General features: G+C 37.2%; 1 protein-coding gene across 1 annotated transcript in view; it reads left to right on the forward strand.

Annotated features, from left to right (window-relative positions):
- The window catches only part of LOC137952905 (agamous-like MADS-box protein MADS2), a 35,346-nt gene extending 11,281 nt beyond the window's left edge, over positions 1-24,065 (forward strand). Inside the window, exons 2-8 of the mRNA XM_068800013.1 lie at positions 21,689-21,767; positions 22,313-22,374; positions 22,463-22,562; positions 23,212-23,253; positions 23,336-23,377; positions 23,477-23,613; positions 23,697-24,065. Coding sequence (XP_068656114.1) covers positions 21,689-21,767; positions 22,313-22,374; positions 22,463-22,562; positions 23,212-23,253; positions 23,336-23,377; positions 23,477-23,613; positions 23,697-23,781 — 547 coding nt within the window. The 3' untranslated portion in view covers positions 23,782-24,065. The remainder of the gene's footprint in view (positions 1-21,688; positions 21,768-22,312; positions 22,375-22,462; positions 22,563-23,211; positions 23,254-23,335; positions 23,378-23,476; positions 23,614-23,696) is intronic.
- The last annotated feature ends 268 nt before the right edge of the window (positions 24,066-24,333 follow it).

Below are 24,333 nucleotides of genomic sequence, written 5' to 3' on the forward strand. Positions count from 1 at the left end.
GGGGCACCCTCAGAAGAGAATTGATGAAGGAGTGCCATGACACCCTGTGGGCTGGCCACCCAGGGCGGAGAAGGACCCTTGGTATGTTGGAGACTAGGTACTATTGGCTACAGATGGTGGACGATATAGACGAGTACGTGAAGACATGCCTAGTTTGCCAACAAGACAAGGTTGAACATAGAAATCTGGGAGGGTTGTTGGAGCCATTACCTGTGCCGAAACAACCGTGGGAGAACATCTCTATGGATTTCATATCGACGTTGCCTAAGATGGACGAGATGGGGTCTATCTTAGTTGTGGTAGCTCAATTCTCCAAGTATATTACTTTCATTGCTGCTCCAACAGATTGCACAATAGATGAAGCAGCTCGGCTGATCTTGAAAAATGTGGTGAAGTATTGGGGAGTCCCTAAATAAATTATAAGTGACCGAGACCCTCGATTCATGGGGAGTTTTGGATGGAGATGTTCAAACTCTTGGGGACAGAACTTTGCTTATCCACAAGGTTTCACCCCCAAACAGACGAACTGATAGAGCGCACGAACGCATTGCTGGAGGAATACCTAAGGTATTTCGTGAGTGCAAATCAGAAAGATTGGGTGAAGCTTATGGATGTGGCCCAATTTTGCTACAACTTTCAAAAAAGCAAGTCAACAGGCCACAACCCCTTTGAGTTGGCAATAGGCCAACAACCACTCACACCATTGATGGTAGGGACCAGCTATGAAGGTAAGAGCCCTGCAGGCTACCAGTTTGCTAAAAATTGGCATGAACAGGCTGACATAACAAAGTCCTACCTGCACAAAGCCATTAAGTGATTGAAGAAGCACGCAGATGAAAAGAGGCGGCCACTTGAGTTCAAGGTGGGGGACCTCGTCATGATAAAGTTACCTCCCCAACAGTTCAAGGCTTTGCGTGATAAGCACAAGGGGTTGGTAAGGAGATATGAAGGGCCTTACCTCATCATCAAGAGAGTTGGAAAGGTTTCATACCAAGTCCAACTCCTACCATCCCTCAAGATCCATTCGGTCTTTCATGCAAGCATATTGAAGCCTTATCATGCAGATGCGGAGGATCCTTCACGAGGAGTTAGCAAACGTGCACCGCCACTGATGACTTCGTTGTTTGACAAAGAGGTGGAATACATCATCAGTGATCGCGTAAAGAGATGGAGGGAGTCCAGCCTAAGACGGAGTACTTAGTGAAATGGCGTGAATTGCCAGAGAGTGAGGCTACATGGGAAGAAGCTGAGGTGCTATGGCAGTTCGAGGACCAGATCACGATGTACAAGGAACGCAACGAGGACATTGCGTAATTTAGGTGGGGGAGAATGTCACGGAGCCTAATCTCATGGCATACTCATTGGGCATGTGATCCCTTTGAGGATACATAGAGGAGGTTCTTACCCAAACCTTCTATGGATGACCCAACCCATGTTCTAGAAGGAGGGATCTCTAGAAGCTCTCTAGAAGGTTCCACACATACAACAAGTTGGGTCTGGTATATACACTTGGGCATACACCATAGTATTGTATATAAGAGTCTAGAAAGGTCCATAGCTAGATGGTAGTGGAATAGTCTAGAAGGATCCAAACCATTGGATCAATGACAAGTGTATATAATCTAGAACATTCATTGCTCCCCCTCAAAACTATAAATAGGGGAGAGTCTCTCATTTGTAAACAACTCATTGCAGTGCAATACAATCTCTCTTGAGCAAGTCCCTTGAGTCCTCTTAAGTTCTCTCATTACTTTCATCGGGCGAGTGAGTGTAGCCCTTACAAGTAAGAGTGAGAGTTAGGCTGACTTATGTATTTGAAAAAGGAGTTTGTACACAAGTGCTGCACGGGTTAAACAAAGGAGTTGCGACCCTGTGACAAGTAGCTTCCATTATCTTACCTCTTTTACCTGCTCCGTGTACAATAGACTTCCCAGTCCTTATAATACGATTAAAAGTGGTATAAAGAGTAGGAATCTCATCGGGGGCTAAAACTTGGGCTTTAATAGCATCAAACTTAGCACCTAATCTATCAAGAAATTTTGCAACCAACGGCTATTTTTTGTTTCCGTAACTCATTTTCATCCATAGTAAACGGGTGTCAGACATTAATCCCTTTTTAATCTAGATTTATGCCAAACAATTGAAATTACTGTCAATAACATTTTGCCTAGAGGTCATTTTGGGAGTAAAGTTTTCAATTTTACTAACTGTTCTTCCTATCCTTCACACAATGTTATTATGTTATACGTGAAGTTTAATAAAGGGATTTTGAGTTGTTGATTCCCTCACAAAGGCCTTGAATCCATATCTATTATTGAGTAATCTCGAGAATTGGGAATAGAGCTATTTCCAACTATGTTGAAAAACACGGGGCAAAGAGGGTCCCCCCTCCCTCAAATTCTGGAAAAATTGATATACCCCTTTTGTTTTTCCAATTAAGAGAACTGCAAAAAAATTACATTTATTATACAACTTTTGATCCATTTCATAGATCTTTTCTTTGAATTCCACCCTTGTTGTTGAAATTTTAGAAGAAGAAAATAATCCATCGATGGTGTTAAATTGAGTACAATAGTCCTCTATTTATAATAAAAAAAATATCTAGAATCAGATTATAATTAAACTACCCATGCTCCAATCACACCTAAAGAATATCTTCCAAATTTAAGTCCTAAAACAAGTAAACAACTATAACATACACAAAAGACTAATAACACTAAAAAGCCTCCTTGGTGAGACTCCTTTAAGACTCTGTCATGTTGATTCTCCCTCTATGAGATTCTTTACCATGAAAGTCATGTAAGACTCTTCCATATATGCTTTTCAACACTCCCCCTCAAGAAAAAAAACTGGTCTTCATCTTCAACGATTTGGGTTATAAAAATATTTAAAGATGCAAGGTCTTCAAATATTTGAAATAAGGTTGTTCAAAAGACTGAGCTGGGTAATGGTAATTCATCCTATTTTTTCTGTTGTCTTCTTAGACAAAATTAAAATAAAATTGATTACTCAACACCACTAGATGAAAGCTGATTGTTCAAAACTTGGAGGTAGCTGATGGATAGAATTAGAGGAGGCGAAGCGGATCTGGCAAGCACTAGCAAATCAGTAGTCCCCAAGATTATCCTTCCTTCGTTGAGGTTGTTTCCTTTGAGTCCTTGTTATGGTCCAGCCACCACATTAGAAGACCAAGTTGTGGGCATGACTTTTAGCCAAGAGAATGCTCTTTTGCCTTCTTGAGGATAGGAATCAATGATTGATCAAAGCATTTTCAATTTTTTTATAAGCACAAGCATTTTCTGTTTTTTAAAAGCACAAGTGATTTTCTTACTGTTGCTCTAGCTTGCTTTGTGTGTTCTTGCTTTTCAATTTGATCGGCCAAGTCGTTGCAAAGCATGAAGGTTGATTGTTCTTACGGCTTTTGGCAATTTTGTCTTGGTTAATGTCTCCTCCAGCACCTCTGGCAGTCTAGATGGCTTTAACTCAATAGCAACTGCAGAGAATATTGTTCCCTCTTTGACCATTGTGATAGGAAAGATAACTCCCTCTTCAACAATCTTTGTGACAAGAAAGATTTCCCCCCTATTCAACCTAACATTTTTCAAGTGTTTGTTTTGAATGTGTTGAGACAAGTAAAGCAACACATATTTACCTATCAATCACTTGTAACAGACTGTTAAGGAATGGTCCCACATGGATTAGTGAGTACCAAGATTTTGAGTTTATTAGTTGGGAAAGAGGTTTCCTAAGTCGGTTAGTTATTTTGGGATAGCCCTTGGACCCAACTTCATAAGGTATCAGAGCCAGGTTCTTATATGTGAGCCTCCACCCAAATTATCCACATGTAGAGCTATAAAAGAGGGCTTACACGTGAGGGGGAGTGTTAAAGAATAGTTCCACATGGATTAGTCAGTACAAAGATCTTGGTTTTATTAGTTGGAAAACAGGCTTCCTAAGTCGGCTAGTCATTTTGGAATAGGCCTTGGACCCAACTTCACACAGATTATCTCCCAATTGTTGGACTTGCAGACTCTAGTAAATTGAGTGCTAAGCTCCAATTGTAACATATGCTCAAAAAGGAAGATTGAAGATTTTGAAGATTTATTGTAGAATTTCTCTAGGCACAAGTGTCTAACTAAACATTTGACCAAAATACTTCCTTAGTGAGACTCTTTCCTATAAGACTTTGCTATATTGATTCTTCCTCTATGAGATTCTTTACAATGGGTGTTATGTATGGTTTTTCCACATCTGCTCTTCAATACTAGTCAAGGAAAATCTAAGAACTATTTCACTTTATCAAAGTTTTTTCTAACACCAACTTTAATCCTGTCCCTTATTTTTTTATTTTTTTAATGAGATCAATTATCTCATGTACCAGAAAGGTTGACTGTAGTATTTGTCTTCCTTTTGTGTAAAGGCAGCTTGGTTTTCACTCTTAAATAAGGTAAAACATTCCTTAGCATTAGAGACATTACACTTGATATGATCTTCTATGTAAGATACTGAACTTATGGGACTGAGTTGTACTGATTTAGTGGCTCCTTTCTTGGATGTAGTAGCTACAAAGGTTGCTATATTAGATTTTGCGAGTATACCCTTATAAAATTCTTCAATTGAGTTTGCTATATTATTCCTGAGGAATCTCAACCTATCTTATAAAATTCAGAGAAACCCATGGGGACCTAGATCTTATCATTGGCATGCCTTTGGTAACCAATTCAAGCTCCTCAACTGTGAACAATGCTTAAATACTGTTGGACTAGAGATTTTGGATTGTTTTGACCCGAAAATTTGATGCAGATGACTTATTGGGAACATCCTTCTAATACAATAAATACAATTATGTTTTTGTTTCTAGCTCTAATATGATGTGAAAATAGGTGATTTGGGGAGAAAAACTTTATTGACATGTAATCTGAGTACATGAGCCCCTATTTATGATAGAGGAAAGCAGTACAGTCCAATTACATTTAAACTACCTTTGTCCCAATTACACCCAAAGTCTAACGCTTAAAGATAAGTTCTATCATAATTAAACAACTGAACTTAAATAGAAGACTAACATAACTAAAACACCTTTTAACTGAAACTCTTCTATGAGACCTCCTTCCATAATAATTTTGGCTCTGTAAGACTTCTTATTGTGAGAGTCATGTAAGACTCTTCTATATTTGCTCTTCAACACTCTCCCTCAAGGTGGAGTTTATAACTTCAGCTTGCAATGAAAATGATTCTTGCTCTTCATTTTTCTTTTGCTGAAAAAAAATTATTCACAAATGCAATTCTTCATTAATGCAAAAACTTCATCTTTTGTGCTTTCCCTTTCTTGAATATTTTGGTCTCATAAAAATTACCACAACAAATGGAACAAAATTCCTCTTTCTTATACTTCTTGTACTTCTCCCCCTCAAGCTGGAAGGTATTAGTGTAATCTGAGTTTGAAACAAAAACATAACTGTATTTATTATCTCCTCCATCAAGGTGTCCCGAGGATAAGAACTCAATCGGACATAGACTCCCAATTGTTAGAGGTGGTTCCGGTCCACCTCTCTTGATTAGGTTGGCTTTCCGCTCTTAAACGACTAGTCTTTTAGATTGTATTGGCCAACCTCTTGACATGGTATCAGAGCTCCTCGTAATCTCCATATTGTTATAGTTCGACGCATCATCCACTATCTTCATGGTTCTCCTATTCGTGGGTTATTCTTTCTTACAGGCTCCTCTCTTCAACTTATTGTTTATAGTGATGCTGATTGGGCTGGGTGTCCGGATACACGTCGTTCTACTACGGTTTGGTGTATATTTTTAGGTAATGCCTTAATTTCTTGGAGATGTAAGAAACAAGATCGTGTTTCTAAATCCTCTACTGAAGCTAAGTATCGTGCCATGTCTATTGCTTGTTCTGAGATTGTATGGTTATGCGGTCTTCTTGCGGAGCTTGAGTTCCTTTAGACTACTTCTACCCCTTTTCATGCTGATAATACTAGTGCTATTCAGATTGCCACCAACCCTATTTTCCATTAATGCACCAAGCACATTGAGATAGACTGTCAGTCTATCCATGATACCTTGGATAGTCGGGTGATATCTCTTCCTTACATTTCTTCGAATCTCCAAGTGGCCGATGTCTTCACCAAAGCAATGACTTGGCAACGACATCAATTTTTGGTTGGCAAATTGTTGTTGTTTGACTTACCAACATCAATTTGAGGGGGGATGTTATCGAATATAAGGGCATTATTGTAAATTTGTATCTTATAAGGGCATTATTGTAATTTCTGTCTTAAAATTCTATATCTATGTATCGAACAGAAAATCAAGATTGAAATCGATCTCTTGGTTTGGGAAAATCTTGACATGGTATCAGAGCCAAGTCCGACACGTCTCACCTTCGAATCCCACGAGGAGCAGTATGGGGCGGGGCGGGTGTCAGAGGTGGTTCCGGTCCACCTCTCTTGATTAGGTTAACTTTCTGCACTTAAACGACTAGTCTTTTAGGTTGTATTGGCCAACCTCTTGACACCAATAAGTAAAATGGGTGATGTATGTGTATAAAAGTTTGAAACCAACCTCATAGGATTTCAAACAAAAGTAGTGATAATAATCACTAAAAAGGATAATGACTATCACTCAAAGGACGATGATAAAAAAACAATTTAATAGTACTCATTAAAAAGTCTCTATGGACTTAAAACAACCATATGTTTATAAAAAGATAAACCAACCGAAGCAACGCACAAGAGGTTGGTGAGAGTAAAAAAAGGATGGTAGGAGATACTTTCTTGATATTGTTAATCAATAACATCAATTCAAAAAGTGAAGAAAAATTCGGCTTAAATTCGGATTTTTGCATGCAACAGAATACCAACATGACATTTGATTCTTTCAATGCTAATATATCCTTAAATGTAAATCAGATTGACATGAAATTTTATCTTTCTGAAACTAAACTTAAATACCTTTCATCAAAGTATAATTTATCTTCATAAAATATACTTCTTTTGAGATAAATGATCTGATAGATTTTGGACTCTGTAATCTGGCCGAACTAAGTACTCTTTCTCCTTTTGCCAACGTGACCTCTGACATTTTAAAGATCGATATCTCTATATAAAAAAACTAAGATTGAAAATTGGTTGAATAGGTAAGAAAATAGACTTACATATTTTTCTTTTGATATATAATTCTCCACATACAGTCTTGTTCTTGATGGCATAAAATGGCTCAAAAGTTGAAGCTTTCTGCTACTACTCGAACCTCTCTTGCAGTCTGACCTTTGTTGCTTCAAATATCAATTTCTCTTTGTAGAAAACTCAGATTTCCAAAATTATTTTTTCCTTGGAAAGTAGACTCTGTTAGAAAATGGGCTCAAGCCCACACGTCTAAGTGGTGGCATATGGGTAAATAAGAGGTTTTTCATAAAGATGGCATGAAGTTATAAATACTTGTTTTTTTTATGTCTTTTCTTTTCTAAAGTTGTAGCCCTAAAGGGCATTGTAAAAGCTATAAATAGAGGTCTTGGCTAAGAGGTAGAGCATTCAAGCTCTCTTCCTTTTCCCCAAATTCATCTAATTTTTCCTTCTCTTGGTAGGCGCTCTACCTCTTCCACCTCGTCCAAGCTCTCTCCCTCGGTGGTTGATCCCTTCTCCTTCTCTTCTTCTTCTTCTTCTTCTTCTTCTTAGTTTGATCTAAGTCTTGTTCATGGGATCCTAAATTCTAATGGTATCAGAGCAAGGAGTATAGGATCCCCCTTGATGAAGTATACAAGAAAATATGTATGAAGATTTGCTCGAGAAATTACTCATGAAAGGAGTCCAACCTTGAAGAGATTAGTCAATTTTGGTTATTATTTACATATTGTCCATTTATATGCTATGGTCTTGATTTCTGGATTATATCAAGACAAAATGATCTTCATATGAGAAGTTGTGAGATTAATCTCTTGTAATTAAGAAAGTGTTATAATCTTGATCTTCTTGTAGCTAAATTACAAGTTTGATCAAGATGGGTTGCTTCTAGTGTTTTATCAAAATTGATGAATTGATGGAAATGATTTGGGGTTTAGTTACTTACATGTAACTTTAATCAATTTTCTATGAGTTGGAATTCTAGCACATGTTGTTTTAAGATCTCTCACACTTGGTGATGTTCATGGGGTCTAGTTATTTAGCTGGATGATCAACATAAGGTTAAATTCCCGCATCTACTTGCTTCTATTATTTTGCTGCCCTTTCTACTATCTTGAACTCCAACGCTTGGTTATTTGGAAGTTGGATTGTCCCCATGAGTTAAGAGTTATAAGAGACCCTATTCTATCCTATGCAAGGCCGGTGGGTATTCCTGATTCAAATACTGCTGAAGTGAGTGTTCTTCTATTCGGCCTCCAAATCTTTAAAGAGCGGCTTCATGGCAAGCTGATTATCGAAGGCGACTCAAAGAATGTCATCAGCTGGTGTTCAAAAGATAGCTCCCCTCCTTGGCGCCACTGGCCAATCATTGATTGTATTGCTGACATTGTGTCATCCATTCATTGTAAATGGAACATCGTTCCTAGATCAGCCAATTCTTTGGTAGATAAATTGGCAAAATTCGGAACCTCCCAGAAATCTCTCATTGTTTGGGAAGGTTTTCCTTCTTGTAATCTGCTCGCTTGAGCTCTCATAATAAAATTCAGCATCATTTAAAAAAAAAAAAAGAGTTATAAGAGACTTGACTTGCTACCAAGGATCTCAAAGAATGAAAATTGTGGTTCTTAAGTGTTTGGCCACATTTTTAGAGTTTGGATTAAGGCATAAGTTTTTCAATCTATCCTCTCGATATTTTTTAAGGATATAAGAGGATTTGATTCATTTCAGGATGATGTCTCCACTTGACATAAGCACAAATTCTTTGATGATTTAGTGCCTGATCTAGTGGAGACATTTCTATATCTCACTTTGTCAGTACCTGATTTTGTCCACGGATCCTTCAAGTTGCATTAGTGGATTTTTTTGAGATGCCCTTTTCCAATTGATCTTGGCGTGGTTTAAACAATTTGCTTCAAAATGGAGATTGGACATACAAGTAGTAAGAGTGACATACTCAGAATTATTACGATCCCCTTGAAACCCCCTCTCCAATTATCTTGGTGTGGATTTTTTTGAGACGCCCTCTCCAATTATCTTAGTTGGTCACAATCGGTATGACGGGTTCTCATTACTCATGACCTTCTCGGTCACTTAAACAAACCCTCTTCTCCAATTGATGAAGAAGATTTATCCTACCTCAAGTGGGTTAAAGATGAAAATATGGTTATTAGTTGGCTCATAAATAGCATGGAAGAACGTGTAGCCAACAATGTGGTCTACTTGGAAACAGCCAAAGATATTTGGGACACATGTGCTAAGTTATACTCTAGCACGACCTCTTTGCAAAAATTGTTTGATGTCTTACAAAATATGCTAATTTAAGCAAGGGGATAATAGTCATGATGTTTTGGCCCGATTTCGGTGTCTTCTTCAAGAATGGAAGATCACTCAACCGTATTTCACTGATATTGCGGTTCAAGAAAGGCAACGGGAAGCCTTGGGAACAACCATTTACTTGACGAATATCAAGCCATATCATGAGGTTGCTAAAATCCAACTTTTTAGTTCCTTTACATTTCCATCCTTTGATGACATCAGTGTTATGTTGTTGCGGATCCCTGATCCATCTCCTACCTCCCCTATTTATGCTTCATCAGCTATGTACTCTAGTAATAGAAGTACATCATCCTCCAATCGAGGACGCGACAAAAATTTTAGAGGAGGCTGCACAAGAGGTGGTAGAACGGGTCCTATCCACTCATGCACTGAGCCTTGCATATGCACCTACTCTGGTGGTCAGAACCACCTAGTGAAAATTGTTGGAAGCTTCATGGCAAACCTGATTGGGCCAACCCAACCTCCGTTAATGTTAATAAACAGGAAGAAAAAGTTGACTCCCAGTCCAAAAAAAATGAATCTCACTACTGAAGATTATGTCACATTTTAGAAGTTGAAGTCTATGATGGAGTCTTCCCTTCCACTTTTACCTACGGTTACTACCACCATTGCCTCAGGTATGCTTTCTTCTTCTCCCTCCTCTTCATCTTGGATCATAACAAACACATGCTCCATTCTTTATCTTCACGTTTTTTACATAAATTTGTTACTATTGCTAATGGTACCGAAACCAAAATACTTGGCAAGGGTTCATCATCTATTACATCCTCTATCCCTCTTCAAGATGTCTTATTTGTCCCTCAATTTCCTTTAAACTTACTTTCGGTTAGTCAAATCACAAATTTTTTTTGCTTTGTCACCTTCTCACCCTCTTCTTGTACATTTTAGGATCTAACCACGAAACAAGTGATTGGTGGTAACCATGAAAAGTACGGTTTGTATTACTTCAACCTTCCTCCATTATCTGCACTATCATCCTCTACATCTGATGCACAACTTTGGCACAACCGGCTTGGCCATCAATCTACACCTTCCCTTCGTCTTTTATTTCCTTCGTTAAAGTCCCTCTCTTCTTTCAATTGTGAGGTTTGTCAATTAAGCAAACACCAAAGGAGTAAATATTCTCCTCGACTTAAACTACAAGCGTTGCTCATTTTTCTTTAGTACTCTCTGATGTATGGGGACCCTTGTGTGTCTCTAATATTTCTCATGTTAAATATTTTGTTATGTTTGTTGATGATTTTACTCGGGTCACTTAGTTATATCTCTTTAAAGAACGATTTGAAATAATTACTATTTTTAAGACCTTTCATGCTTTGGTGTTAACTCAGTCTGGGAAAAAAATTCAAATCCTTAGGTTTGATAATGCTAAGGAATTCTTGTTTAGTGAGTTTCAATCCTTCTATGAGGGTAATGGTCTTATCCATCAAACATTTTGTGCCCATACCCCTCAACAGAATGGTGTTGTTGAAAGAAAGAATCGTCATCTCCTTGATGTTGCTAGGGGCCTTCTCTACTCCATGATGGTACCTTACTTTTATTGGCCTCATGTTATACTTAACAACCTATTTTCTTATCAATAGGTTACTTTTATATGTTCTTAGTCATAAAACTCCTTACTCTGTATCATTTCCTGGTGAATACTCCCTTTATCTTCCTCTCAAGGTTTTTGGAAGTGCATGCTTTGTCCATATCACATCTCCCAAAACGAGTAAACTTGCTCCTCATTCTATGAAGTGTATTTTTTTTGGGTATTCTCGCACCCAAAAAGGTTATGTCTGTTACAATCCTACCCTTCAGAGGATATTTGTGTTTCAGGATGTGACCTTTTTTTAGGACACCTCATTCTATTCCTCGATTGATGCTCCTCCAGGTTTGTCATTTTCTCCTACCACTCCTTGTCCATTGGTGCCCTTTAATGTCGATATTACTCAGCCCCTTGAAGCACCTGCCGCCACCTCTCTTGTGGAGTTTTCGGATCCGCCTGAGGTACATCCTTCCCCTACTACGTTTGGTCCAAAATTTGATGCTCGGCCCATTGCTCTAAGAAAGGAATGCCATTCCTGTACTACTTCTCATCCTATATCTAACTTTATGTCTCACCATCATTTGTCTTCCTCTTGTTCTCAGTTCCTTGCATCTCTTTCTTCCACTTCTATTTCGCAGTCCTATAATGAGACGCTGCAACATCCAGGATGGAAGGTGGCTATGGATGAGGAAATGCACTCCTTATATGAGAATCAGACCTAGCACTTAGCACCACTTCCGAAAGGTAAAAAACTGGTAGGTTGTAAATGGTTGTTTTTGGTTAAACATAACCTGAATGGGTCTATTGCTCGTCTTTTGGCCTAACTTGTTGCTAAAGGGTACACTCAATGTTATGGAGTGGATTATGAGAAAACCTTCTCTCCCGTTGCCAAGTTAAATTCGGTATGTATCCTATTATCTCTTGCTGCTAACTCATCATGGCCCGTATATCAACTCGATGTAAAATATGTATTCTTAAATGGTGATATACTCGAGGAAATTTATATGGTTCAACCACCTGGTTATGTGGTTGAGGGGGAGTTTGTATGCTTATTAAAACGTCCTTATATGGGCTTAAACAGTCTCCTCGAACCTGGTTTGATAAATTTAGCCAAACACTACTACGGTTTGGCTTTCGTCGGTGCTCGGTAGATCATTTGGTATATTTTAAAGATACCTCAAAAGGAAAAATATTGTTGGTTGTATATATTGATGACATTGTCTTGACCGGCGATGATGCGTATAACATACAAGAGGTAAAAAAAAATGATATGTCAAGAATTCAAAGTTAAAGATCTTGGACTTCTCAATTATTTTTTAGGCATAGAAGTCCTTCAATCCAAACATGGGATAGTCTCAACGGAAATATGTCTTGGACCTCCTCGAAGAAACAAGAATGAAGGGTGTTGCCCAGTTGACACACCTATGGATATGGATGTAAAATTATGTGCAACGTTTGGAGAAGATATTGATATTGGCAAATATCATAGACTTATGAGCAAACTGATCTACCTCACATTAACTAGACCAGACATATCCTATGTTGTAAGTATGGTGAGTCAGTACATGCATAAACCACAACTTACCCATTGGTAGGCTTTGAAGAGAATATTATGATACTTAAAAGGAGCTCCAGGAAGAGGATTACTTTATAAGAAACATGGCCACTCCAAAATAGAAGGTTTCTCAGACGCAGATTGGGCTGGATCACCTGATGATAGGAAGTCTACTACTGGATATTGCACTCTTGTTAGAGGGAACCTGGTTACATGAAAAAGTAAGAAGCAAAATGTGGTTGCAAGATCTAGTGCAAGGGCTATGGCTCACACAATTAGTGAACTCTTATGGATCGAACCCTTCTTATCAAATTAGGATTTTATAAAGGAGGTCCTATGAGTCTATATTGTGATAACCAAGTAGCCATTCATATTACTTCAAATCCAGTCTTCCATGAAAGGACCAAACACATTGAGGTGGACTGCCACTTTATACGGGAGAAGTTTCAAGCAGGTATAATCTCTCTCAAACATGTTTCATCACAAGAGCAAGTAGCGAATATCCTTACTAAACCAGTTACATCTAACGTCCAATCCTTTATATGTGGCAAACTGCGTATCTATGATGTTATTTTTCCTCCAACTTGAAGGGGAGTGTTAGAAGATGGGCTCAAGCCCACAAGTCCTAGGAAAGAAAGCCCACACATCTAAGTGGATGCATATGGGTAAATAAGGAGGCTTCTCGTAAAGATGACATGAAGTTGTAAATACTTGTCTTTTTTATGTCTCAAGTTTTCCTTCTCTTGGTAGGTGCTCTATCTCTTCCACCTTGTCCAAGCTCTCTCCTTGGGTCGTTGATCCTTTCTCCCTCTCGTCTTCTTCTTCTTATTAGTTAGATCTAAGTCCTTTCATAAGATCCTAAATTCTACATACTCGACTATCTTTCCATCAATATATAATTTGTAATATGAACAACTCAGTATGGAGGTGAGAACACCAAGAACACAACGGGTATTGGAACTAAAAAAAAAAAAAATAGAACAGAACCTACTGTGATACTATGTGAAGTTGGGTCCAAGGTCTATCCCAAAATGACTAGCCAACTTAGGAAACTTTTTTCCCAACTAATAAACTCAAGATCTTGGTAATCACTAATCCATGCGGGACTATTCCTTAACACTCCCCTTCATGTGTAGGCCCTCTTTTGTGATTTTACAAGTGGATAATTTGAGTGAAGGCCCACATATGAGTATCTGCTCTGATACCATGTTGAATTTCTGAAAAAAGAGAAAAATCTTTATTGATCTGTTATAATTTGAGTATATGAGCCCCTATTACCCTATTTATAATAGAGGAAAGTAGTAGAGTTCAATTACAATTAAACTACCCTTGTCCCAATTACACCCATAGTCTAACACTTAAAGATAAGTTCTAGCATAACTAAATAATTAAACATAAATAAAATAGTAACATAACTAAAACACCTTTTTAACTGAAACTCTTCTATGAGACCTCTTTCCATAGTAATTTTGGCTTTGTAAGACTTCTTATTGTGAGAGTCATGTAAGATTCTTCAATATTTGTTCTTAAAAAAAAAACATTTGATATTACTTCCTTTTCAGCTGAAAACTTGCTCATTTAGAGTAGTGGAAGATATTTTGTTTCTTGTGCATTGTGCTTAAGCAATCACATGCAAAAATGTAGTATTTCCATCCCCTTCCTTCATCTATTTAAACTTATCTCTTTGTTTTCCATAAGCTCTTTCTTGTCGTACTACACTTCCCAACTCTTTTAGGAAATCCCTGACAATGTATTTCATTGTATAAATTGCAAAAATGTAGTATTTCCATCCCCTTCCTTCATCTATTTAAACTTATCTCTTTGTTTTCCATAAGCTCTTTCTTGTCGTACTACACTTCCCAACTCTTTTAGGAAATCCCTGACAATGTATTTCATTGTATAAATCGGCCTTTTGCTCCTCCATCTGATCTAGATTCTGAAATCTGGATAGTAAGCAATTTCCTTTGATTCCAAAACTGTTTCTTTTACCTTTACTCCAATCTTTATTATTTAATTAATTTTTTCTTCAATCTTTTCAATTTTACTACCAGAATCTAATATAGTAAGCCGAATATATCCATTTCTTCTTCCGATTTTTCATCTCAAATCTAGACAAAGGGGGAACCGTTAGCTAAAGTCGTCTAGGCAAAACTCTTCCAGTAGCTGAAGAAATCTTTGTTGCTATTCCTAGGTCATTAGGAATCTACCAATTTTAAAAATATCACCTACTTTTGAGAACCATAAACTCATGAGTAGTGTTTCAATTGTTATAATATCCATTTATATTTGCTTGACAATCCATCATGATTGTAAACCCCTATTCAAACAATTCAACTTGACTGGAGCAAGATCTAGCTAGATGTATACAGGTAGAAAAACAGTCATCAGATGTATGGTTACTCCAGTCAACTTGCATGACGAGTTTCGTGAGATCCCATATTATTATTCTTATTTTTAAAGGAAAAAAGAGTCACAGCTCCTTAAAATGAAGGCTTTGGTGCATTTTACTGTCATGCATTTGTAATGGAGGATTTCAAAGTTAGTAAACATTCTATTTACTATATATAAACATATAAATATTATAATATAAAGATAGTATAATATAATATAGGTTATCTATGTATGTCTGTATGAGAGAGAGAGGTTCTTTTGCTCCTTCGTCAAATATGAAAGATCTTAAAGTGATTGATGCTCGTATAGATTTTCTGAATCTTCCTTGTTTTTAATTACTCTTCATTTACTGTAATGTAATCAATTAACTTTGCATAAACTACATGTATGTTTTACAGTAGAAATAACAGCACTGTCCAGTAATGCTAATGCCCTGAGTTTATTAGGTGCACGAACTTGTTATCTCCATTGCTTCATCTATTATTGTTCAATTGTTGCTGTTATCTGTGAAATCTTATGGGGAAAGTTGTCTTATGGGTTTGCACGTCACATCCACAGTACATGCTGCATGAATGCTGGGGTCTACTAGTGCTGTGCTTGCGCATGATAGATGCATCTACTCTTCCATTTGCATGTAATTTGTCTGCCTCCTTGTCCGCAGCTTTGCTCACTAAGTACACAAGTTGGTATTCATTACAACTGAGATCAAAATACGAACAGATGATAATTAAGTAACAGGCAAAAAAATTTCATACACATCAAAGCCAAATGTTTGAGTTTGCCCCTTGGCAACCAACCTAGCTTTATACCGCTACAGAGAACCATTTGCGTTATATTAAATAGTATAAACACTTCGACAACCAACAACTTTTGCACCTAACAGTAAATCACACAGTTGCCATGTGCCCTTTTCCATCAATGCCTCCATTTCAATATCAATAGCTTGCTTCCAATGAGGAGATAAAAGAACTTCCTACACTAAAGAAGGAATAGTAGAGAAGGACAAAAACTTTTTATAGGTATTAGAAAAGGAACTAAAAGATACAAAGTGAGACTTGAGTGCAATAGGAAGGTGTAAATTGCTATCTTCCGGATCCTTAGATGATTCAAAGTCATGGTCCGGTGTGAGAGACTAATTTGGAGTCTGAGTCGAGACTTGTTTCCTACATTTATATACCTGTGATAGTTTCTCAGTAGTGACATCTTGTGAAGGTCCAACATGCTCATCAACTGGTAGTGGGTGCAGGACCAGTTGATATATCAAGATCTGAGGGTAACGATGCAGAGCAAAAAAAGGGCACATCCTCAAAGAAAGTAACATTGGCGGACACGAATGTTTTTCTAGTGGATTGGCAAAAATATTTTTACCCCTTCCGTGTGCAAGAGTACCCCAAAAATATAGATTTAACTACTCTAGGTGACAACTTATCCCTGGAAGGTCCCAACACATATGCAAAACAAATAAAATCAAACATTTTGGGAGAGAGAAAAAATAATGGTGTTGACGGCAAAAGGACTTGCATAGGGATTTTGTATTCTAAGACAGATGAAGGCATTCTATTAATCAAGAAACAGGCAGTAAAAACAACATCACTCCAGTAGAACTTAGTACATTTATATGTATCATCATCGTCCTAGCAACCTCCAGTAAATGATGATTATTACTTTGGTTACACCATTTTGTTGAGGGGTAAAGACATACGATGTTTGATGAATAATTCCTTGATTTTGACAAAAAATCTGAAATTTATGACTCGTGAACTCGAGCCCATTCCCAGTATGTAAAATATGAAGTGAGTCAACAAACTGATTTTTTATTTCATTGAATAAAGTTTGAATACATCAAAGGCATCAGATTTTCCCTTAAGAAGGTAAATCCAAATGCACCTACTAAAATCATCAATAAGAAAATAAAGTACCTATGACCAAACTAACTAGTCACAGAACAAGGATCCTAGATGTCGGAGTGTACAATCTCAAATAGATGTCTGGATTTATGAGGTGAGACTGGAAAAGAACTTTTGTGATGTTTTTCTAATTGACATGATTCATACTTAAAGGAAGGACTTGAAGGAAACTCGGGGAAAACTTGAATCAGTTTTGTTGTAGACGGATGACCTAGCCGCAAGTGCCATGTAGACGATAATCTACAGTATGTAATGCATGAATATTATTTTATCAATGGCTCTCCAAATGATATAAATCATCTCTCTCACGAAGACTAACAAATAACAAATTTCAAGAAAACTTGGGGACAAGGAGCGCTGACTGAGGAGACAAAAAAAAAGTTGGAGTAACATTGCCTACTCTTTGAACATGAAAGGTAGAATCATCAACAAGATTAACATATTTTAAACCCAAAGACTCCTTTAAATTGCAAAACAGTGATGACATATCTGACATATGCCCGAAGACTCTTGAGTCAAGAACCCAGGATAGTGATGAGAGAACATGTTAAGCTGCCATACTTGAGTCAACAATGGTAGAACTAGGAATTGGGATGGAAGCATGAGCTACAGAGATCTAAGTCATCCATTGGATAATCTGTTGTTGCTATTGTATCAATTGTTGTATCTCCTTTGGAGCACCCGGTGTAACAGAGATAGAGGAATCTAAACTCCCACTTCCACTATCAGGAATTGTAGAATCAGCCTATCTAAACTCCCAAATTTAACCCAACACATGTCATAATAATGATTATTTTTTCCACAAAGAACGCATTTCCTTTCTGACTTACCATCACCGTGTCCTCTACATTGACCTGAGCCTTCTCTGCCTCTACCTCTAGAGGAGTTTGTGGGGGTTGATGTAGTGTTAGAAGCATTAAGAGCAGTAGCTTCCATTATCTTACCTCCTTTATTTGCGCCGGGTACAATAGTCTTATCAGCCCTTATAATACAATTAAAAGTGGTAGAGAGAGTAGGAATCTCATCGGGGGCTAAAACCTGAGCTTTAGTATGAAACTCAGCACCTAATCCATCAAGAAATTTTGCCACCAGCAGTTGATTTTGTTGTTTCCGTAACTCATTTTCATCTGTAGTAAATGGATGATATATATTTATCTCTTGCCATATATAAGGAATGTATTGTTGTACTCTATACTATCTATTGTTTCCTACAATTGTCTTCACCCTGTTTAATCTAGATTTATGCCAAACAATCTAAATTAATGTCAATTAACATTTTGCCTAGAGGTCATTTTGCGAGTAAAGTTCTCACTTTTACTAACTGTTCTTCCTGTCCTTCACACAATGTAATTGTGTTATACGTGAAGTTTAATAAAGGGATTTTGAGCTGTTGATTCCCCCGCAAAGGCCTTGAATCCATCCCTATTCTTGAGTAATCTCAAAAATTGGGAATAGAGCTATTTCTACTATGTTGAAAAAAATGGGGCAAAGAGGTCCCCCCTCCCTTAGATTCTGGAAAAATTGATATACCCCATTTGTTGTTCCAGCTTGGGTTTCACTCTTAAATAAGGTAAAACATTCCTTATCCTTAAAGACAACACCCTTGATATGATCTTCTATGTACGGTACTGAACTATAGGACTAAGTTGTACTGATTTAGTGGCTCCTTTCTTGGATGTAGTAGCTACAAAGGCTGCTGTAATAGATTTTGCGAGTATACCCTTATAAAATTCTTCAAATGAGTCTGCTGTATAATTCTTGAAGAAATCTCAGCCTATCTTATAAAATTCAGAGATACACCCATGTGGACCTAGATCTTATCATTGGAATATCTTTGGTAACCAATTCAATCTCCTCAGCTGTGAACAATGCTTCAATACTGTTGGACAAGAGATTTGGGATTATTTTGACCTGAAAGTTTGATGCAGATGGCCTGTTGGGAACATCCTTCTTATACACTAAAAGCATTTGATATTACCTCTTTTTCATCTGGAAACTTGCTTATTTAGAATGGTGGAAGATATTTTGTTTCGTGTGCGTTGTGCTTAAGCAATCACATGCGAAAATGTGGTATTTTTCTCCCCTTCTTTCTTCTATTTAAACTTGGTTCGTTGTTTACCATAAGCTCTTTCTTGCCATACTACACTTCCTTACTCTTTTAAGAAATCACTGACAATGTATTTCATAATATAAATTGGCCTTTTGCTCCTCCATCTGATCCAGATTCCGAAATCTGGATAGTAAGCAATTTTCTTTGATTCAATAACTGTTTCTTATACCTTTACCCCAGACTTTATTCTTTTATTAAAATTTTCTGCTTCAATCTTTTCAATTTTACTACCAAAATCAAATATAGTGGGCCGAATATATCCATTTCTTCTTCCACTTTTTCATCTCAAATCTAGACGAAGGGGGAACCGTTAGCTAAACTCGTCTAGACAAAACTCTTCCAGTAGCTGAAGAATTTTTTGTTGCTATTCCTAGTTCATTAGGAATCTACCAATTTTAAAAATATCAGAGGCAGTCGCCTAGGTGATCATGTATGGGAAGCACCAATCAGGGTGGGTCACCGAGACTGCTCATTTATGAATTCAAAGAAATCATTCGTTGCAGCAAATATTCTAGTCTCATTATTGTTTTTCTTACTGAAGAATTTGATTATGTTAAAATCTCGTCCGATGGACCAAGCCTACCTCATTACTTGATGAAGTTCTCCTCAGTGCTTCCTCCTTATTTCTTAATTGGTGGGTTCATCTACTAACAACAATCCAAATGAAATTTTCCTGCTTTGACTTCACTAATATTGCAACCATGTTTAGCAACATTTTCATTTACTATTGAAATCACACTATCATCCCAGATAATTAGGATCCCACCAATTGACCCCGATGCATCAAGAGCTAATAGTCTATATCACCTCTTGTACCATAGGTCCCTAATGGTTGCCTCTGGAATTCTTGCCATTTTGGTTTCTTGTAGAAAGGCCATTGTCACCTTGTTTCTTATTAATACTTTCCAAACTGCGGCTCTATGCTATGTGCCCAAACATCTCACGTACCATGAAACTCTATTTTAGGAATAGTATTTGCAAACTAATGCTTCTTAAGGAGTTCTTCATTCTTCTATCCAGAAATTCACATATATGCTTTTGCGTTTGTTAAATCTCTTTGCTTTTGATGTCTGAGTTCCATGAAGTCAAGTATCGTTTGTTACTAGTTATTGGACTTTGGTTCTATTAGTGTATGGGAATTGAAGAGGGAGCCTTTCCATTTCTGATATTCCTTGTGTTGTAGGTTTTTATCAGCTTAGATGAATCGTCAATTGGCCTAAATGGAGGAAGATGATGCCTCCATATACAGTGACTGGGCTGGTATTTGTGGTCAGATCTGCTTATACACATGTACTTGCATTAGGCTGGTCCCTCTCAATCATATTGAAGGGATAGATGGGTCTCATTCGTTCCTTCATATGATTGAAGGTTACTAGTCATGCTGCTAATACACATACTAGAACATCTGAACTCGGTGTTTGTAGGGTTAGAAATGCCATTTACGCAATTGCTATGTAAGAAAAGATGTCCAGTGACCATGTGGGTTGGTGGGTGGGTTTGAAAAGTACTAAAAATTTAGCATTGGTGAAAATGAATGCATACCTCAATTTTAAAAATATATCTAAATTTTTAGTGTCAGAGAGAAATCGTCAAGACCTAATAGGTTCCAAAATCAATTTCTTGTTGGAGCAATAAATCCCACCTTTATGTTGCTATTGCAATATAAAGTGGTGTTCGAGTTGGAGCTAGCTTAGTGAATGGGAAGAATAAACAAGTGTAACTTTGTCTACTAAAAACTATTGCAATTTAGTTTAACTAATAACCACTTGATATGCCTAAGTTTAATTAATATTCATTTGTAATAGCTAACTTAACCTCATTATTTTATAATTCTAAGCAGTCAAAATTAGTATCAACTCCAAGTAAAGAGGCTTATAAGTACTCGAGCATTTCTGGAATTTCCTTTGTCTATCTCGTGTTGCATGGCTTTTTTCATCAGAGGTTATTTCTTGTAGTATTATTTGGGCTTGAATCAGCTACAAACTAATGGGAGTCTTCCAGTCACTTCTGCCATTGGAAAATCATGTCGGAGAGTCTTGTATTCATGAAAATATAATTTCCGTAGCCGATCCCAAAGTTACTGTTTGGCTTATTGACCATATTTCTTATCAGTCCTCTAGTCCTTAATATAGCTGCTGCCTATGCACTTGTGAATTTTATGATGATGCTAAAAGCTAACTTTGAGAAAATAATCTCAGTAACAACCTGTCTGGTGGATAACCAATATTCACGCAGCATATTGAGATGGATAGTTCTCATTGTCACTTCAAAACACCTATAAACCGCTGGTTCTCATATCTGCAGAGACTGGCATTATGGTGCCAGATAGTGGGTATCAAGAATCTGCAACATTAACTGCATGAATTATTCCTTAGTATCGATTGCTTTCATATATATGCTCACCATTTGAATTTCCCGTTCACTTTTTATCTTATGGCTGTTTATAGTGTGGACTGAAAACTATTGGATGTCTTGCGACTTGCATTTTCATTTGTCGTCTGTTTTAAATAATCACCTCAATCAACGCTGTTGTCCAGCTCCATGAATTGTTGTGCAGCGTTCTGCATTATTGGAAGTAATGTTACGTTTTGTAGTTTATCAGTTTAAGTGCCTCTAAATAAGATCCTAAGTTAAACTGCCAACTTATTATTTTCAATGTCTACACATGAAAATCAAAATTTTCTGTGGACATTTCACTAACTGCTGTTTTTTTTCTGCAATTTACTGCAGCATTCAAAAGACACTGGAGAAGTATCAAAAATGTAGTTATAGTGCACTGGAAACTACTCAACTGACAAAAGAGACAGAGGTAGCTTAAGATCCCTAAACTCATTCCACAAACACGGCGTGGTGTTTTCCGAGTCCCTGCAAAAAGATTCGTATAAGCTTGCTTGTTATTTGTGATAGTAAGATATTGTCAAAGAGTAGGGTTAGTTTTCTTCTTTATCGATGTACATTTTTAAAAATATGCCAGTTGTTTGTTTTGGAAAAGAAATTGGTTGTTCTAGTAGGTTTTGTAAGTAACATCTCTAGTGGTTGCTAGAATATCGGAGATTGGGTAACACCTTTCAGGGGCCAATACTCTTGACTTTTATATCCGTTATGGCCTTTTATATTCAAGAATTGGATCAAAATGTACTGATGTATCAAAAGCAATCAGTGGTGAAGACACACTGTCTGCATGGCAGAAAAAATGGTGACGAGACTCTAGTGGTTCCCTTTAATTAGTGATCTCTTCATAATGAACTGAAAATTTCTTCCAAAAATTTACCAAATCCTATTTTTTATTTTTTATTGAAGAGGATTTTACCTATTTATTGGGATTCTAATAAAGTTTTTGTTATTCAATTTCAGAATAGTTATCAGGAATATTTAAAGCTGAAAGCGAGAGTTGAAGTTCTACAACGATGCCAGAGGTAATTCTTCATTGGATGCTCCTTTTACTGCTCGGCCTTTGGATTGGGAGCATATAATGATCAAATCTTCCAAACATGAAAATTGTAGAAACCTTCTGGGTGAAGATTTGGGCCCTTTAAATACGAAGGAGCTTGAGCAACTTGAGAACCAACTTGAGATGTCATTGAGGCATATCAGATCAACAAAGGTATTCAAAATGTACAAGGCTTATATCGTTGTCATTTTTTTTTTTTTTTTATGTTTAATTTACTCGAAGCCGGTAGATTAGTTGTGTTCTGGGACAAATTATTTGGAGTTAATTTTCTGTGTTCCACTAGAAGAACAAGGTGTATCAGTGTCATCTTTTCGGTGGTCAAACATTTCATCATCACAGCGGCGAATAATCTTTAGCTTTCCATTGACTTCGATATCATACTCCGCCTGGATTTACCTGCCTCCTTCCCTGACCTATTGATTTTTATACGCTTCAATTACATACTCCTGCCCTTCTTGACAGAGGTATACCACCATCCAGAACCAATCTTTCCATCTGTAGTTGGATTAGTCTAATATATGTTTCCCCGCCTGAACCGGTTCCCATCCTCACCGAAGACTTTTCCAATGTATTTTAGCACACTGTTATTCTATTATTTGTCAAAAGAATTAGGATTAGTCACTTTTTATCTCCTGGGTATTGGAATTTGTGGTCATATACTTGATATTTTTTGGTTTTCAATATACCCTGCAAGCATTGGATCAGCTTATTTATGAGATGGTTTTCGTTTTACATGCTTACATTGATTATTAAACTTACTGCAAATTCAATGGGATGATTGGATCTTGTTTTTTCTTTGCAGACACAATTTATGCTTGATCAGCTCTCCGATCTTAAAAGGAAGGTAACAGTGATGATGTTTTAAAACAAATACGTTTATTTCCACGTTGAAGAATGTCTTTTAAAACAAGCTTCTTTTTGTGTAGGAACAAATGTTACTAGAATCAAACCGAGCTTTGAAAAAGAAGGTATTAAGAACTCTTTGATATCTCTTTTTAAGCGTACTCTCTATTTTGCTCTCGTCGTAGTATTCCACATCAAGGTCCTGAACTATAGTTTACCCGCAGTGGGAAGAATGCGATGCCGAAAGTAGCCTTCAGCTTTCGTGGGAAAACAATGGGCAGACAATAGCATATGACCGCCAATCTGCTCAGTCGGAGGTTTTCTTCCAACCCTTACAATGTGACCATGCATTACAAATCGGGTACCTTATATCACTTTCACCATGAATCTAAACTACGTGATACGTGCCAGCAGTTTACTAAAATTTTCGTTTCCTCGATGCAGGTATCGCCCGGTCTGTCAAGAAGAGATGACTCTTCCTGCCCCACCACAGAATGTCAATGGCTTCATACCAGGGTGGATGCTATGAATCTGGAACAGGTGAATTTACAATATTACTATCCTGTACAAAATTCTGCTGGACAATCAAGCTTTTCTTCTACATATTTTGCAAATTGTGATTGTTAATGCAAAATCAGAAAAGAAAATAAGAACAGGTCGCCCTACTTGTAGTTTAATTTTTGTTGACGACACAAGACAGATGTAGTATTTAAAACCCGAATAGAATAGTTTATTATAACTGTAGCCTGGTTCCTTTTGTATTTCCATGCTTTTGCTGCGTCGTAGTACAGGACTTCTGTAGCTGTTTCTTTTCCTCTCATTACCTGGTTCGGCGGCCGAATAAATGCTGATATGAAGACCCAGCTTTATGGAAGAAAAGTGGAAAACTACAAACGCAAGCAACACAAAGGTCAAGCCATTAGGATATGCCATAATGTTGTTGGCATAGAGTCAAAATCATATCTTGAACTCAATTCCTTTGCCTGGTTTCTACTTTTCTATCTTGCGGTTCAGAAAAACACTTCTTGCTGATATAGAATAAGTCATTATTTTGTCTTTCCACCTTGGTTTCCTGTCCCCT

Source organism: Aristolochia californica, unplaced genomic scaffold (genome assembly GCF_029961685.1).
Source record: "Aristolochia californica isolate CCGP_79_NKW_82.1479 unplaced genomic scaffold, dmAriCali1.0.hap1 SCAF_16, whole genome shotgun sequence".
In the NCBI taxonomy this organism is placed as follows: Eukaryota; Viridiplantae; Streptophyta; class Magnoliopsida; order Piperales; family Aristolochiaceae; genus Aristolochia; species Aristolochia californica.